The following is a 14533-nucleotide window of genomic DNA, read 5'->3' as shown; positions in this document are numbered from 1 at the left end:
CTTAAGGGGGGTCAAACTTCTAAAAAACAGAGTCTGATCGAATTTTTCTTTCGGTAGAACGATTTATTAAACTTAACACTACGGCGCTACAAACTCAGTTTTTCATTTGCAAGCTTTATTTAAAAAGTTTTATGTAATAAGAAAATAGTGTTTTTAGGGACGACATGCCCTTAACGTGCATAAATGTATTTTAATGATTACTAAAACATGTAATAAAAAGTTTGATGAAATAAAAATCTCTAAAAAAATTAACTTTTAAAAAAGTAAAAGGTTAGGCGAGTTTGCTATATTACGCAACGAAATCATAGACAGAAAAGAACGGAGATCATTCAAACGAAGTCAAGTTTATTATATTTAATCGTAATAAAGCGAGGAACAACTCTCAAGATAATTACTACATAACTTGCCATGCCCGTTTCATTGTACTTATGGTGTTTGTGGAACGTTCTAATACATAAACAGAAAATTTTAGTTGTTCACCAATAAACAAAATGACAAAATGAAAGGGGCATGGCAAGTTACGTAGTAATTATCTTGAGAGTTGTTCCTTGCTTTATTACGATTAAATATAATAAACTTGACTTCGTTTGAATGATCTCCGTTCTTTTCTGTCTATGATTTCGTTGCGTAATATAGCAAACTCGCCTAACCTTTTACTTTCTTAAAAGTTAATTTTTTTTTAGAGATTTCAATCCTTTTTAGTAAATTGTTTTGAGTGTGTCATTTTCGACGTCGTAAAAATAGAATACAAGCATTTTTAGCATCTTTCGACCACAGCTTTTGTAACATTTTTATCACAACAACTAACATGAAATCACTGATTGTTTTGATATACACCACCCTCAAATTATTTCTATACCAAGACACCAAAAACCACAGTGCAAACTACCTAAACCTCATCATCGGCTACCCTGTACACCTCGACGCAGTCGTCGTATGATTTATTTACCTAGACACAAAAAACCACGGAGCGCTCCACCTAGACCTTGTCATTGGCCACTCTGTACACCTGGACACCTTCCTCGAATGATTTTTACAGCTAGTCACAAAAAAAAACATGGAGCGCGCCACCTAGACCTCGTCATCGGCCACTCTGTACCTCTAGACACCTTTCTTGAACAATTTTTACACCTAGACACGAAAAAAAAACCACTGAGCTCAACCTGAACCTTGTCATCGGCTACCCTGGCAAGCTACTTACTGTTATTGCTCCGGAACGCAGAGTATGCACCGGCAATAGTGCTGGGCGATATTTTATCGATACTTAGAATATTGATAGAAATAGTCTCGATATTCGATATTTTTCTATCGATATATGCGGAACAATATATCACAAATCGATATTTTTCAATTTTTTCCGATAATATCGCTGAAATAATAAATGTTGTATAAATAAATTATTTATGATAAAATATTGATTTTGGTATATGTATGCGTACTATGTACTTGTGTAGTGTCATTGTATACTTGTATGTATTATGAATTTTGATGGATAAGAGTCGGAATGTGCTAATGGTTGCTAATAACTGTACACTAGAACCTAATTACATTTACACAAAAACATTTTTACTGAATAAATGTAATACAAGTATGCTAACAAATTTTCAGTTTAAGTTATTTTTAGCTATGCCTTCCAAAAAGTAGTACTATAATTTAAATTAAGAGAACCAATGTAAATTTTTGTGAAAAATTTTATATAATTTAAATATTGATTACGATATTTTGAATATCGATATTTTGTAAATGATATATCAGGGTTATCGATACTTGAGGTTTTGATAACTATCGATACGAAATATCGATATTTTTGCAAATATCGCCCACCACTAACCGGCAACCTCTTAATTCTAAATATCGTAATATATTATTATATTTTCTTGAGAAAGCAATTCCCATCTGTATATGGCTATGCGGCCAACTTCACGGTCCTAACACTTCTTGCGGCTAACTTAACGGTCCTAACACATTTCGGGCTGAAGAAAAAAACGTGATTTTAGCACTTGTGGATTATACACTTACATATTATGAAAATAAGCAGCCTTTTCACTAATATTTTTGTTAGAAATCATAGTTCAGCTTAGAAAACATTCTAATAAGCTAAAAAACCTTACCAACAGTAATGAAAAGTATTTTTTTTTTTATAATGAAAAATACGAACTTCAATAAAGAAGTAAATAGTGTCACGGGCACCGTGGCTTCGTCTGCTTCTCAAATACGCCTTCGTGGCGCTACCGGCCCTAACGCGCCACTTGTTACCAATTCGTATCAATTCGTGTTCATATAATTAATATTGAAACGATTGTGTTTGTTCGATTCTTTTTTTAACGAGGGATACATATATTAAAAGGAAGAGATAGCTCAAAACCCTTACACACAGACAGCAAGAACAAATCTATCAGTGCCCATAACCTCTAAATCTTTCTACACTGTATTTTTCTTGAACGAGCTTTTTCTGCGTTTGTTTGTGATTAATTTTATCATACACTAAGATGTCTGTTTAGGTGAATGGACAGCGCGTTCAACTGCCATGCTGGAGATCCAGGTTCGCTGCCCACCGCTAACAAAAAATTTTAATTTCATTTCTTTATTCCGAAATAATAAAATATGCATAATATATTAATAAAAATGAATAGTAAATTAATAATAATGTCTTAATACAACTAAAACAAGGAAAACAAGTTTTTAAATATTTCAGTTTTCACGAAAATTACTGTTACTAAGTAAAGTTTGTTAAAATGAGAGTATATACCTCTGGATTGCTGTGTAACATAATAATTTGTCCTACATAAGTAATAAATTTTTTAATATTTTTTCTCTCATTATAAAAATTTACAGGATTGAAATGGATTTAATCATTTTAAAATGATGGAAATAGATTTCACGATTGGAAAAAATTTGTAGTCACTTTCACATTGAAACGGATCTAATTACATTTAATTTTAACTTTTAAATATTCTTGTTACTATCTCCTTCACCATAATTTTTAACAAATTCTGCTCGCTCAATTTATATAGAGTATTTCCATTAGACTATCACCTTTTCAAGCGAGGCTAAAGTAATGTATGGTTCACAAAAGAGACTATAACTTTTTTAAGAGAGATAAAGTATGTATAAACATATAGGATTAGGTTATCACAGTTTAATGCACATGTTTTAAAACTATACTCTTAATACAGATTAATATATAATAACCAGTTATGTTGCTGATAATATTATACATGTATTTTATCTGAACCTGCCATCAAGCTTTTCATGCACTTTAATCTCATTTTCCATCTATAAAAGGGAGCGATTAGTATTAAATTAAACCCAAACATGGGTCAATTTGGAGTGTTATCATAAAATTCGTTAGAATTAGTGAACAACTTCGGAGGATATCTGATTCATAGGCGTGCATCCAACACAACTATAGAGGCCTAGTATTTTAAACACCACGAACACCTCAAAAATTTCTATCAGATTTATTCAAATCAGAATCATGTATTAAATGCTTCACAACTAATGCCATTATTTTATTAAGAAAGAAGAAGAGGAGAGGATGATTGTCTAAACCACATAGATTTAGATATATATTGTTGACAATTGTAGTCAACAGCTGACTACGATGGATCTAATGCATCAATATTTTAAAATTTGGTCATATCCATAATTTTGTATGCTAACTTTAAAGTACTTATACGTAATGTACTTGGATATAAAGTATTTTTCTAATAAATTGCAAATATTGAAAAGCTGAACATTCGTTACTCTAATGTTACCTTAAGTATAGGTCTTTTGTGGAACATTTTTACATCAACCAGAACTTCTTTCCTAGAGCCAAAGATAACCTTCTAAAAACATTTTTACAGTCGATATTGGTTATATCTACACCAGAATACCCAAAGTAAACAATCTGTGTAAATATAGCGGCAGCAGAATGTAAGGAAATGTTAAAAAATAAAATAAAGTAAACTGAAAAACTTAGAATAAACATGCTAAATCTTAATAAAATGCAATAAAAACATGGATATATGAAAATATAATTGCTGTTAAGAATATACACACAGAATTGCACATAAAATTTTTTACTTAGAGATTTGAGATGTATTCGTGTAAAATTACATATGTGCTATTTCAAGCATAAATCTTTACGTCAAATTATCTCTTCCTATTTTGTAGTGTATATTGATCAAGGATTATGTCTTGGTATCTTGAGACACCAATGACAAGTTTTCGTTTGTAGAAAATTCACACTAAAAATAAATTTAAAAAAAGGCGTGTGAAATTTTACACCAAAATTTAGAGAAATTCTTATGTAAATTTTAATGTGTAACAAAACAGCATTTTTTACAATTTTTAATACCTATTAGAACTCCTTCATTCAATCAAGAGCTTTCTTATTGTAACTGTGATATGTATAAACTTTAAAATTTTCACTAGGGCTCCCGAATGGAAATTCAAATCGTACGTTTTTTTGCATATTGTTATATTACAGGACGCTGCCAGAGATTAGTAGAGAGATATAGAGATTGACGATGACAGAGGCGAAAGCGAGTCATGCGATATTTATCCGTAAGCTAGCGCCCCCTGCGGTTTTCTCTCCAAACTATACGCATCTATTCTAGTAGTCTACTTCGTATTATACTTGGGACTTTCGTGTTAATGCGTTTCTATTAAGGTGTATATATACAGTGTATTGTATATCTTCGCTGAAACTAGTCTATATTTGTTGTAATCGCTGTTCTTGTTTTGCCTTTTAAATTATTATTAATTATTAAATTATTAATATAATATTATTAATTATTATAAATTAATAAGTATACATCGTCTGATCGTTTGGTACATGATATGAGTTATATTTTAGTATACAAATAATAATAAACGTATAAAAATAAATAATTATCATATATTATACGTTGTGAATCATGATTATTATTATTATTAAACTTTTATGGATCATGGATATTATATATTTAATTATTATCAGTTAAGAGTTAGTTATGAAATTGCATACTAGTAAAAATTGAACTATTTATATACATTGCATAAAATAAATATTTAAATATATGATTTAATTAGAATTGTGCTCAAAGAAATTAAAGTAGTGTTTCTAGAAACTTTGGTAATTGCAATATAAATGTTATTTCGTATTTCAAATTTATGCATGTCAATTGTTTATATTTGTATTTTTTTTATTCTCTGTTAAAATGTTTCTAAAAATTACAACAATCTGTGAAATGCATGTATATAATCAAACGTCTAATTATTCTAGATACATAGTTTCAACAAAATTTATTTGTATAAATATGTCATAAATAAACTTTAATTAGATTTTTAAATGTTTTTCATGTTTACAGGATGAAACCTTATCTAATATAATAAGTGATACTGTCTCAACTTACACAAAACAGGCTTAAAAACGTTGTATAAATGTTATTGTAACTTATGCTACAAAGGCTGCAATTTTAACTCTAATAATAAATAGCAAGTATCTAAAGCCAAACCACAATATAAAATCATTGCGTAAAATGATATTGTTCAAGTCAGTGCATAACTTTACGTGTAGTGTTACAGAACTGAACATATTTTGACAATTATAGAATTGATATTTAGGTGCTTATTAACTTGCTTAGCTCTAAGAAATCAATAAAACAATTTAAATGTACTCTGGTAGAAATGCTAGCTAATTTTAAGCTTTAGATAAGCTTATTATTGCAAAATTAGCATCTGAAAGCTTCTGATTTAAACTTACAACAAACTACCGGTGACATCATTTTAAATGGCAAAAAGTTTAAAAATCCTTAAAAATAATGTAAATGATAATGCAAACTTTTTGACTCTAAGTAAATCGTAATTGTGAAAAAACAACAATAAAAGCCAATTTGAATTATTTGCATACTAATAATTCTGATCCTGTAAATAGTCGGTACAGCCAGACATGTATTATGACTACTGTATCAATCATAACTTCGAAATTAGATACAATAATGTAACTATTTGTATTTTATAATTGAAAATTCGAGAATCGAATATAGAAGTAAATAGTGTTGCAGCGCCGCAGATTTGGCGAGACCATGCCATATGATTTTGAACTCTTGGATAAAATATTTGTAGATCAATTTTGGATAGCATTAAGAAAAATTATGAAATAATAAAAATATTTATTAACTTATGTTGCAACTTTATTAATAACCTATAATTATTAAAAGTTACATATTATTACACATCATCAATCAATTTGAAAAAATACAGTACAGTATAAAAATTTAATCATATTCATAAAAAATACTTTTTGTAACACATGCACAATTTTTGTGAATTTTAGACCTAATAAGCGGCTGTAAGGTGATCTTTATTTGACCAGCCAAAAATTTGTAATTCCCTTTACATAAGAATGATTGCGATAATATATCAAATGTATCGAAATATATATTGTATCACATGTTCCTCGCCAATTAATTGAGTGCTTTTCGATTGAATTTATTTTCCTTTGCAATACGTTTTCAAGTTATAACAGGCTTGCCCTAATTTGTAAAAACAAGAATTCTGTTATAAAGTTATAAACAATAACGTAATTAGTTGTGTTTCAAACAATCGAATCGAGTGAAAACATCAGAGTGTACGTCGTGCTTGCGCAGTGATGCTTTGAGCCACACAGCAGCTTCGCGGTATATAACCTTAAAATGGCATAATCCCACTTGAAAGTTTCGCTTTCTCTTCATCTTATATCCGACTTGATCTTATGCGTCATCTGATTAGTCAGTCAAAAAAAGGCACGTTTGATAATCAAATAAAATTAAAATTTTTACTTTGGATTGGTTTTTGTACATGCATGAGCTCCTAACCTCAAAAACCAATAGATGAAAAGATGATAACTAGAACGCGCGAAGCGCGTCTAAAGTTGCTAGTATGATTAAAACATGCACTGACACATATAAATATAGGTATATGTATCATATATAGAACTAAATATTTTGAGGTGCAATGTCAAAAAAAAAGTGACTTTAGTTCTCCTTATAGGTACAAAAAACGCGGAAATCAATACATGCGTTACAAAAACTACGGTGTACACCAAGAGCTAAGTAGGATTTTTGACCTTGTGTGGATACTACAGTACTCGCCTCGACTTGTACTGCAATCTCCACAGTCAGTCTGAAAAAGCCTACTTTACGCTCTTAATACACAATATACTATTATATCTAAAAGTACATAATATAATAGCCGTAGAACATTCTAAATATGTACAACTACTCCCTTCTTTTAGCACGACAAAGTACAGAACTTCGACCTTTAATTATATATTTCTCCAACACATTGACATTTATTTTCTTTGTTGCATTGATCATTACAACTGCAAAATAATAGTTTGTATGTGAGATATCTATCCAGAAACAGCATTTGTTGGAAATGAGTGTTCGAATTCGCTACATAACCGCTACTACCACCACTACTACTTCCGTGTATAGGAGAGTACAGGGATACTGTATAAATAGGTCTCTCGAGGCGTACGAGAGTCATTCGCCGTTCACACCCCGCTTAAATAAAACGTTAAGTATATTATTTAAGCTATTGATATTTCATTATCCCATCTACCTTTCCACATACACTCGATATCATTTGCTACAGGTTATGGGCTCAGGGTCCCACAGTGAGAAACAAGTGTACCGTATTTCTTTAGTGGAACCATTATTGGTAGATCAGCTTTAAACCTTCGAGGAGTCTCAGGTGCAACGACGAAATGGCTGTTAATAAAGGGAAAAATTAGGCCATGATTCAGAACATCGAAAAGCTCTCCGGAGCCGACAACTACCACGATTGGGCAGTTTTAATGAAGGCCTACTTGGAGCACGAGGACGTTTTCGATACCATAGTAGCCCCAACGGGTGAACAAATAAGTACAGATGCAACGAAACGAAGATTAGCAAGAACCAAAATAATTTTAGCGGTTGAGCGCGTAGTACTAAGCCAAATACAAAACCTAGAATCCCCTAAAGATATTTGGGACACATTGAAAAATGCGTACGCAATTGAGAGTCTGTACCGCAAAACCAGCTTAATAATAGAATATACAAGAATCCGTCTAGAGGACTGCAATTCCACAGAAGAATACATTGACAAGATAATTACCATACATCAAAAACTGAAGAACATCGGCAAGGATCTCGGAGATGACTTCGCCGCATGTATTATGCTCGAGGGCCTACCGTCCGAATATGAACCGATGCGCATGGCGCTCGAAAGCTTGCCCGAGAAAGAAATCACAACCGAAAACGTCAAAACTAAACTATTGATGCAAGTAAAATGGAGACAAGGAGCAAACAAGTCCAACGAGGTAGGATTATACGCGTACAACCAAAACAAACAAGGCGGCGGTTATTCTAGAGGACCCAACTATAGGCGAAACTTTGGAGCGAGGCCAATGAACTCAGCAGGTATACGCTGTTACCGATGTAATAAATATGGACACATGTCCACTGATTGCTCTCTACCAGACAAGCGAAACCACCCAAACCGCTACCAAGCAAATCACGTCACCGAGGAAAACGAGGATGAAAACAACGAGGACGACGACCAAATCGCGGCTTTCGCCTTCGTCGGGCTTGCAGCAGGAAATGGAGCAAGCACGGACGATTGGATCGTCAACTCCGGTGCTTCACGGCACATATGCAATAATAGTTCGATCTTCGCCGAAATCCATAAATCCGATTTGACGTACATTACCGTGGCAAATCGCAGTAAAGTGCAAGTCAGAGGAGAGGGAGGCGTATACCTTCGGCTGGAGAACGGAATAACGGTTAAATTGCTGAATGTCTTGCAGGTTCCTGACATTACAGTAAACCTCATATCGGTCGGTCAAACGAATTTAAAAGGATATAGTACTGTTTTCTCATCATCAGGCTGCAAAATTATGAACCAAAGGGGAGACTTAGTGCTGTATGCCAAGCTGCAGAACGGTATATACAAGGTACCGCGATTTTCAAATCCTCAAGACATCGACAAACAAGAAAATAACCGACGCGACCGGTCGGTAGCTCTCGTGGCTTCAGCGCAGCCACAAGATATGGAGCTGTGGCATAGAAGACTCGCCCACTTAAATTACAACAGCCTAAATCAATTACGCGATGGAGCTGCGCTCGGAATACACATGAAGCCCGGCAAAGCGGAGCAGTGCGAGATATGCGCCTTGGAAAAAATTTGTAAACAACCCTTCAAGTTGAACGAGAAACGAGCGAACGCTGCACTGGAAATAGTTCACACTGATTTGTGCCATGTCACCCCCAAGTCGAACGGCAATGCGACGTACATACTAACTTTTCTCGACGACTACAGTCGAAAAGCGTTCGTTTACTTCCTAAAGAAGAAGGACGAAGTTTACAAAAGTTTCGTCCACTTCAATAATTTCGTCGAAAATGAAACCGGAAACAAGATTAAATCGTTGCAGAGCGACAACGGAACCGAGTGTGTAAACTCAAAGATGAACCAGCTTATGGACCAGTCCGGCATCAAACGGCGACTCAGTATCCCGGGCACTCCGCAACAAAATGGCAGGGCCGAAAGACTAAACAGAACCCTGTTGGACAAGGCAAGATGCATGATTTTGGACGCTGGTGTCGCAAAATCTTTTTGGGCTGAGGCTGTTGCGGTGGCAGCGTATGTCCACAACAGAACACCAAAACGCTGCACGAAGTACAAAACTCCTCAAGAATTATGGACAGGTAAAATACCAGATTTATCACATATAAAAGTTTTTGGCTGCAAAGCCATAGTCCACGTTCCAGAATCCAAGAGAGGCAAGATGGACGCTAAGGGCACGAGGTGTATATTCATCGGATACTGCCCAACCCGGAAAGCATACAGACTGTGGGACCCGTCAGCAAAAGGAGTGGTCATAAGCAGGGACGTCACCTTCTACGAGCACGGCAGCCTCAAACCCGTAGTTCCAGACAACATCAACGGAACCAAGCCAGTCTTCTTGATCGCCGATGACCCGGATGATAACAGTGAGGAGGAAGCGTATTCTGTTGACCAGCTAAAGCAGGTCGATACGAGTATGGAGGAGAGTACGGAAAACGAGAACCCATGCCATCAGCCGACTGGGCATGAGGGACTTCCCGCGATACCGGACCAACCCCATGCGCTCGACCAGGACGCGCCGCCCGATGGTCAGCCAGGGGTCAAATCGCAAACTGAGGGCATTAGAAGGTCGTCGAGGGTCAGACGAATGCCCACCAAATACACTGAATACTACCTGAGCAGAAAAAGAAATTCCGAAGCTGCTCATTTGGCGGACGCCAGCGACATCCCCGATAAGAAATCGAACAAGACAATCAAACGAGATATAAAGCCAGATTTGTGGCTAGGGGTTGTAAACAATTGAATGGAGTAGATGTCACGGAGACATATTCTCCGGTTGTAAGATATACAACCCTAATATTACTGTTCTCTTATGCTGTTAGGAAAGGCCTGGAGATCGAACACCTGGACGTCGAGACGGCGTTTTTGCAGGGAGAACTCGAGGAGCAGGTGTACATACAGCAGCCGGAAGGATACGTCGACCCGCATCACCCGGACTTGGTCTGCAGATTAAAGAAAGCAATCTATGGCCTCAAACAAAGTGGACGCGTCTGGAACGTAAAACTGGGTAGCATCCTAAACGAAATGGGCCTCCAACGCTGTGAATATGACCCATGCTTATACCATCTGCAAAGGAGCGGTGCGGAGCTCAAGATGGCTGTATTTGTCGACGACTTGCTGGTGTTCGCAAGTTCCAGAGCCCTCATCCAGGAGGTCACTGCGGAGCTGCGGAAGCGCATAACGCTAAGAGATCTCGGCGACATCACAAGATGCTTCAACGTCAACGTTACCAGGGATAGAGAGAGAGAGGAATTCTATCTATGGACCAACGGGATAGCATAGTGCGCATCCTCAGGGACTACGGAATGGAGGGTTGTAACCCATGTAGCATTCCCATGGACGCAGGCTCCTCATTGGTGGCAGACGCATCCCCGAAGTCAAAGTCTGAATTGGATGAGCTGAGTAAGATTCCTTACCAAAATGTAATTGGATCTCTCATGTACCTCCTCCAGATGACCAGACCGGACCTGGCCTATACGGTGAGCACTATGAGCCGCTTTAACACCTGTTACGGAATGGAGCACTGGAAGGTGCTGAAGAAAACAATATAAATAGTGTCGACAACAAGGAGATACAGATCACCCACGTATCAACTCCGTATATGGTGGCTGATTCGCTAACAAAGCCAGTGCCGGCTCCTAAGATGAACAACTTTAAATTAAGTGTGGGACTGTATAATTAAAAATTTATTGAGATTTTTCCTTTGCGTGTTTTTATAACGATAACGACGATACCTATGTATAGCTTGTTTTTAAATGTGAACTTTAAGTGAGAAATGTTGTTTGATGCAGTGTAAGTCATTAGATCAAAAGGTATAGAACAATGTTGTCTGCGAAGTCTTTTGTATCGCGAACTTAAGAGTGTACATTAGTTGTTCTTGCCTTTTGTATTGTTCAATGTAATAAGCGAATTCAAACATGGGGGCGTGTTGGAAATGAGAGTTCGAATTCGCTATATAACCGCTACTACCACCACTACTACTTCCGTGTATAGGAGAGTACGGGGATACTGTATAAATAGGTCTCTCGAGGCGTACGAGAGTCAGTCGCCGTTCACACCCCGCTTAAATAAAACGTCAAGTATATTATTATAAGCTATTGATATTTCATTATCCCATCTACCTTTCCACATACACTCGATATCATTTGCTACAGCATTTGTACTTGAATAATCACCACTCATATAATAAAATACTGCAGTATCTTTAAATTTTTCAATGTCTTGTTCCCCCCTGTTGAAAATAATGACGTCATTTTATGACGTCATTGACTTACGTCATTAAATGACGTTAAATGACGTCATTTGAAGCTCCAAATTGGAACTTTTTATGACGTCATTATTTTCAACAGGTTGTACTTCTAAATACTTATACACTTAAGGGGATGTGGGAGCTGGAAACACTGTTTTTCTGTTCCATATAACTTTTTGAATAAAGCTTGCAATGAAAAACCAAGACCAGAGCGCCATAGTGTTGAGTTTAGTGAAACATTCTATGGAAAAAAAATACCAATCGGACTTTTGGTTTTTGTAAAAGTTGTGAAATACGAGCGAGTGTTTACGCGTGTTTGTGCGATTACAGCGCTACCCTCAAATATAAATTTTACTTATTAACTTTTTTTAATTTGAAATTTTATCAATATAATGAACAGAGCGCCATAGGGTTGAGATAAGCGAATCATTCTATCAAAAGAAAATGTCAATACGGCTTTTAGTTTTTTTTTTGGCATTTGAAATACTGAATACTCCGTGGCGGATTTGCGAAGCTATAGCTCCCACCTCCCCTTAAATACTTCAAAATTGATGAAATGGTTGCATATATAGGCACGGATGGTAGTACGGAAAATGGGAGCTAAAGCCAAAGAAATATTGTTTTTTATTATTGTTTGTTAAGTAAAATTATTAAAAATTATTAATTTCTTGGACATTAGCCCACATTTTCCGTACTACCATCCGGATGGTAGCACCGATGTAGGCAACCATTTTATCAATTTTGTAGTATATAAGAGTATAGGTATTTAGAAGTACAACCTGTTGAAAATAATGATGTCATAAAAGGTTCCAATCTGTTGCTTCAAATGACGTCATTTAATGTCATTTAATGACGCCAGCTCATTGCTCATGCTGCTACTTGCAGTGCTATATCTTTGGCAATGAATCTTCGTAGCATTTCATTAAAGTTCATGGTTACGCAAACCATATCATCTACTAGCAATGTTAACTCTATATACTAAAATAGAATATAAGTATTAAATAAAAAAATTGACTTTTAAAAAAGTAAAAGGTTAGGCGAGTTTGATATATTCTGCAACGAAATCACAGATAAAAAAAGAACTGAGATCAATCAAACAAAGTAATAATGAAAAAATATTGTTATGTTTATATCTAGGGCTTACTTAACTTAAAGTTAAGTTACATGATGATCCATTAGGAACAACTCTCAAGATACTTACTACGTAACTTGCTATGTCCTTTTTATTGTACTTATAGTGTTTATATCACGTTCTAATACATAAAAAGAAAATTTTAGTTTACCAGAAAACAAAATGAAACGGGCATAGCAAATTACGTAGTAAGTATCTTGAGAGTTGTTCCTAATGAATCATCATGTAACTTAACTTTAAGTTAAGTAAGCCCTTGATATAAACATTTTTATCATTAACATGAAAACACTGATTGTTCTGTCGCAAAATATTAGTATGGTGGCTATGATTGATAATGTATGTTAAAAAATTTTGGATATGTGTACATTTTCGCTGTCCACGAATATTATTATTACACTAAGACACCAAAAACTACGAAGCGCACCACCTAGACGTCGTCATGGGCTACCCTGGCTACCGCTACCGCGACACTTCAAGTCCAAATGTTGTCAAGAGACAAATAAGAAATGGTTGATAACGTTTGTTGCTGGGATACTGCTGACTGCAGGTAAAGAGACGAAGGTAGCCTTTGCCGAGAAAAGCCATCGGGAAAGCTGAGGGATTCAGAGGTTGTCGGACGAGCGCACGCACGCAGCCCAAGCTATAGGTGTGTATATATGTATATATATACAGGGTGGACCATTTTAATCTATTATGGGAAATATCTCAGATTTATGGTGGGATACAGAAAAATGTTTTAGACAAAAGTTGTAAAGGTCAAAGGGGGTCAACTTTTGGTACCAACAATTTTTGACCTTGAACTTGTTTTTGAAGGTTATTTCAAGGTCAAGATCATTTTTTTAAATAGGAAGACCTACTTTTGACTCCGGATTTGAAAAGTGCAGAAAATTTTACGTCCAAAATTATATTTTGAACAAGATCACGGAAGGTCATATGAAGGTCAAATTTACGAAAATTGTTAAATAATGTGTGTTAGCTCGGAATAACGGTTGGAAACATCAAAATGTTTTTAAAAAACGTTGTCAAGGGTGGAGAGTTTCACTTCTGGTTGCAATAACCTTGACCTTGAATTTGGTTCTCAAGGTTATGTAAAGGTCAAGTGATTTTTCAAGCGAGAACCCCTGCTTTTGATCTCCGATTTGGTAAAAATAAGAGAATTCCCGTTGGAAATGCTAATCAAGGTCATGGTAAGGTCGTGTCAAGGCCAATTTACTGTTCACTTCAAAAGTTAAAAATAAATATTTGAAGGTCAAAAGACATCAAAGACCTTGAACATCTGTCTAATTTTGAGGTAAAATTAGCCTAAAATATCAAAAAAATATATGAAATCCATTAATTTGTTTAAGACAAATCTTTCTCACTTGGTATTTTACAATTTTTTAAAGATAGAAAGTCAGCCAAGTACCTATGACTTTCTCAAAGCTTTTTACTTCCTATTTTTAGCGTTACCCAGAAACAACGACGTGGACGTAATAGGATTATGTTTTCTTTGGGGTGCTTGATTACAGTGAGTTCCCCTTGCCTCTCACTGGGGTGCT

The 14533-nt window shown here is 35.4% G+C and overlaps 3 protein-coding genes across 26 annotated transcripts in view; 2 read left to right on the top strand and 1 right to left on the bottom strand.

The window, feature by feature from the left end:
* LOC100113956 (syndetin) overlaps window positions 1–4534 on the bottom strand; it is a 272371-nt gene extending 267837 nt beyond the window's left edge. For 3 of the 6 annotated variants that reach the window (XM_031928103.2, XM_031928106.2, XM_031928107.2), the window contains exon 1: window positions 4343–4534. The gene's annotated coding sequence lies outside the window, so the exon portion shown is untranslated. Of the gene's footprint in view, window positions 1–4068; window positions 4233–4342 lie in introns of all 6 variants that reach the window. The other 3 variants (XM_032601894.1, XM_031928108.2, XM_032601893.1) reach the window with 3 other exon arrangements.
* Window positions 1–14533, top strand: part of LOC100679361 (SNF-related serine/threonine-protein kinase) — a 738484-nt gene that overhangs the window by 210306 nt on the left and 513645 nt on the right. For 10 of the 19 annotated variants that reach the window (XR_004227330.2, XR_004227328.2, XR_004227331.2 and 7 more), the window contains exon 1: window positions 4818–5101. The exons of 1 other annotated variant lie outside the window; for it this stretch is intronic. The gene's annotated coding sequence lies outside the window, so the exon portion shown is untranslated. Of the gene's footprint in view, window positions 1–2320; window positions 2543–4669; window positions 5102–14533 lie in introns of those variants that run through there. 8 more of the 19 variants (XM_032601900.1, XM_032601897.1, XM_032601895.1 and 5 more) reach the window with 8 other exon arrangements.
* Window positions 10358–10896, top strand: LOC103317335 (putative transposon Ty5-1 protein YCL074W). The gene is made up of 2 exons (XM_031928042.1): window positions 10358–10362; window positions 10437–10896. Exons 1-2 carry the CDS (start codon window positions 10358–10360, stop codon window positions 10894–10896), a joined length of 465 nt encoding a protein of 154 aa, XP_031783902.1.

The sequence above is a fragment of the Nasonia vitripennis genome (genome assembly GCF_009193385.2).
Source record: "Nasonia vitripennis strain AsymCx chromosome 4 unlocalized genomic scaffold, Nvit_psr_1.1 chr4_random0003, whole genome shotgun sequence".
In the NCBI taxonomy this organism is placed as follows: Eukaryota; Metazoa; Arthropoda; class Insecta; order Hymenoptera; family Pteromalidae; genus Nasonia; species Nasonia vitripennis.
This window is presented reverse-complemented; position numbering and strand designations above follow the sequence as displayed.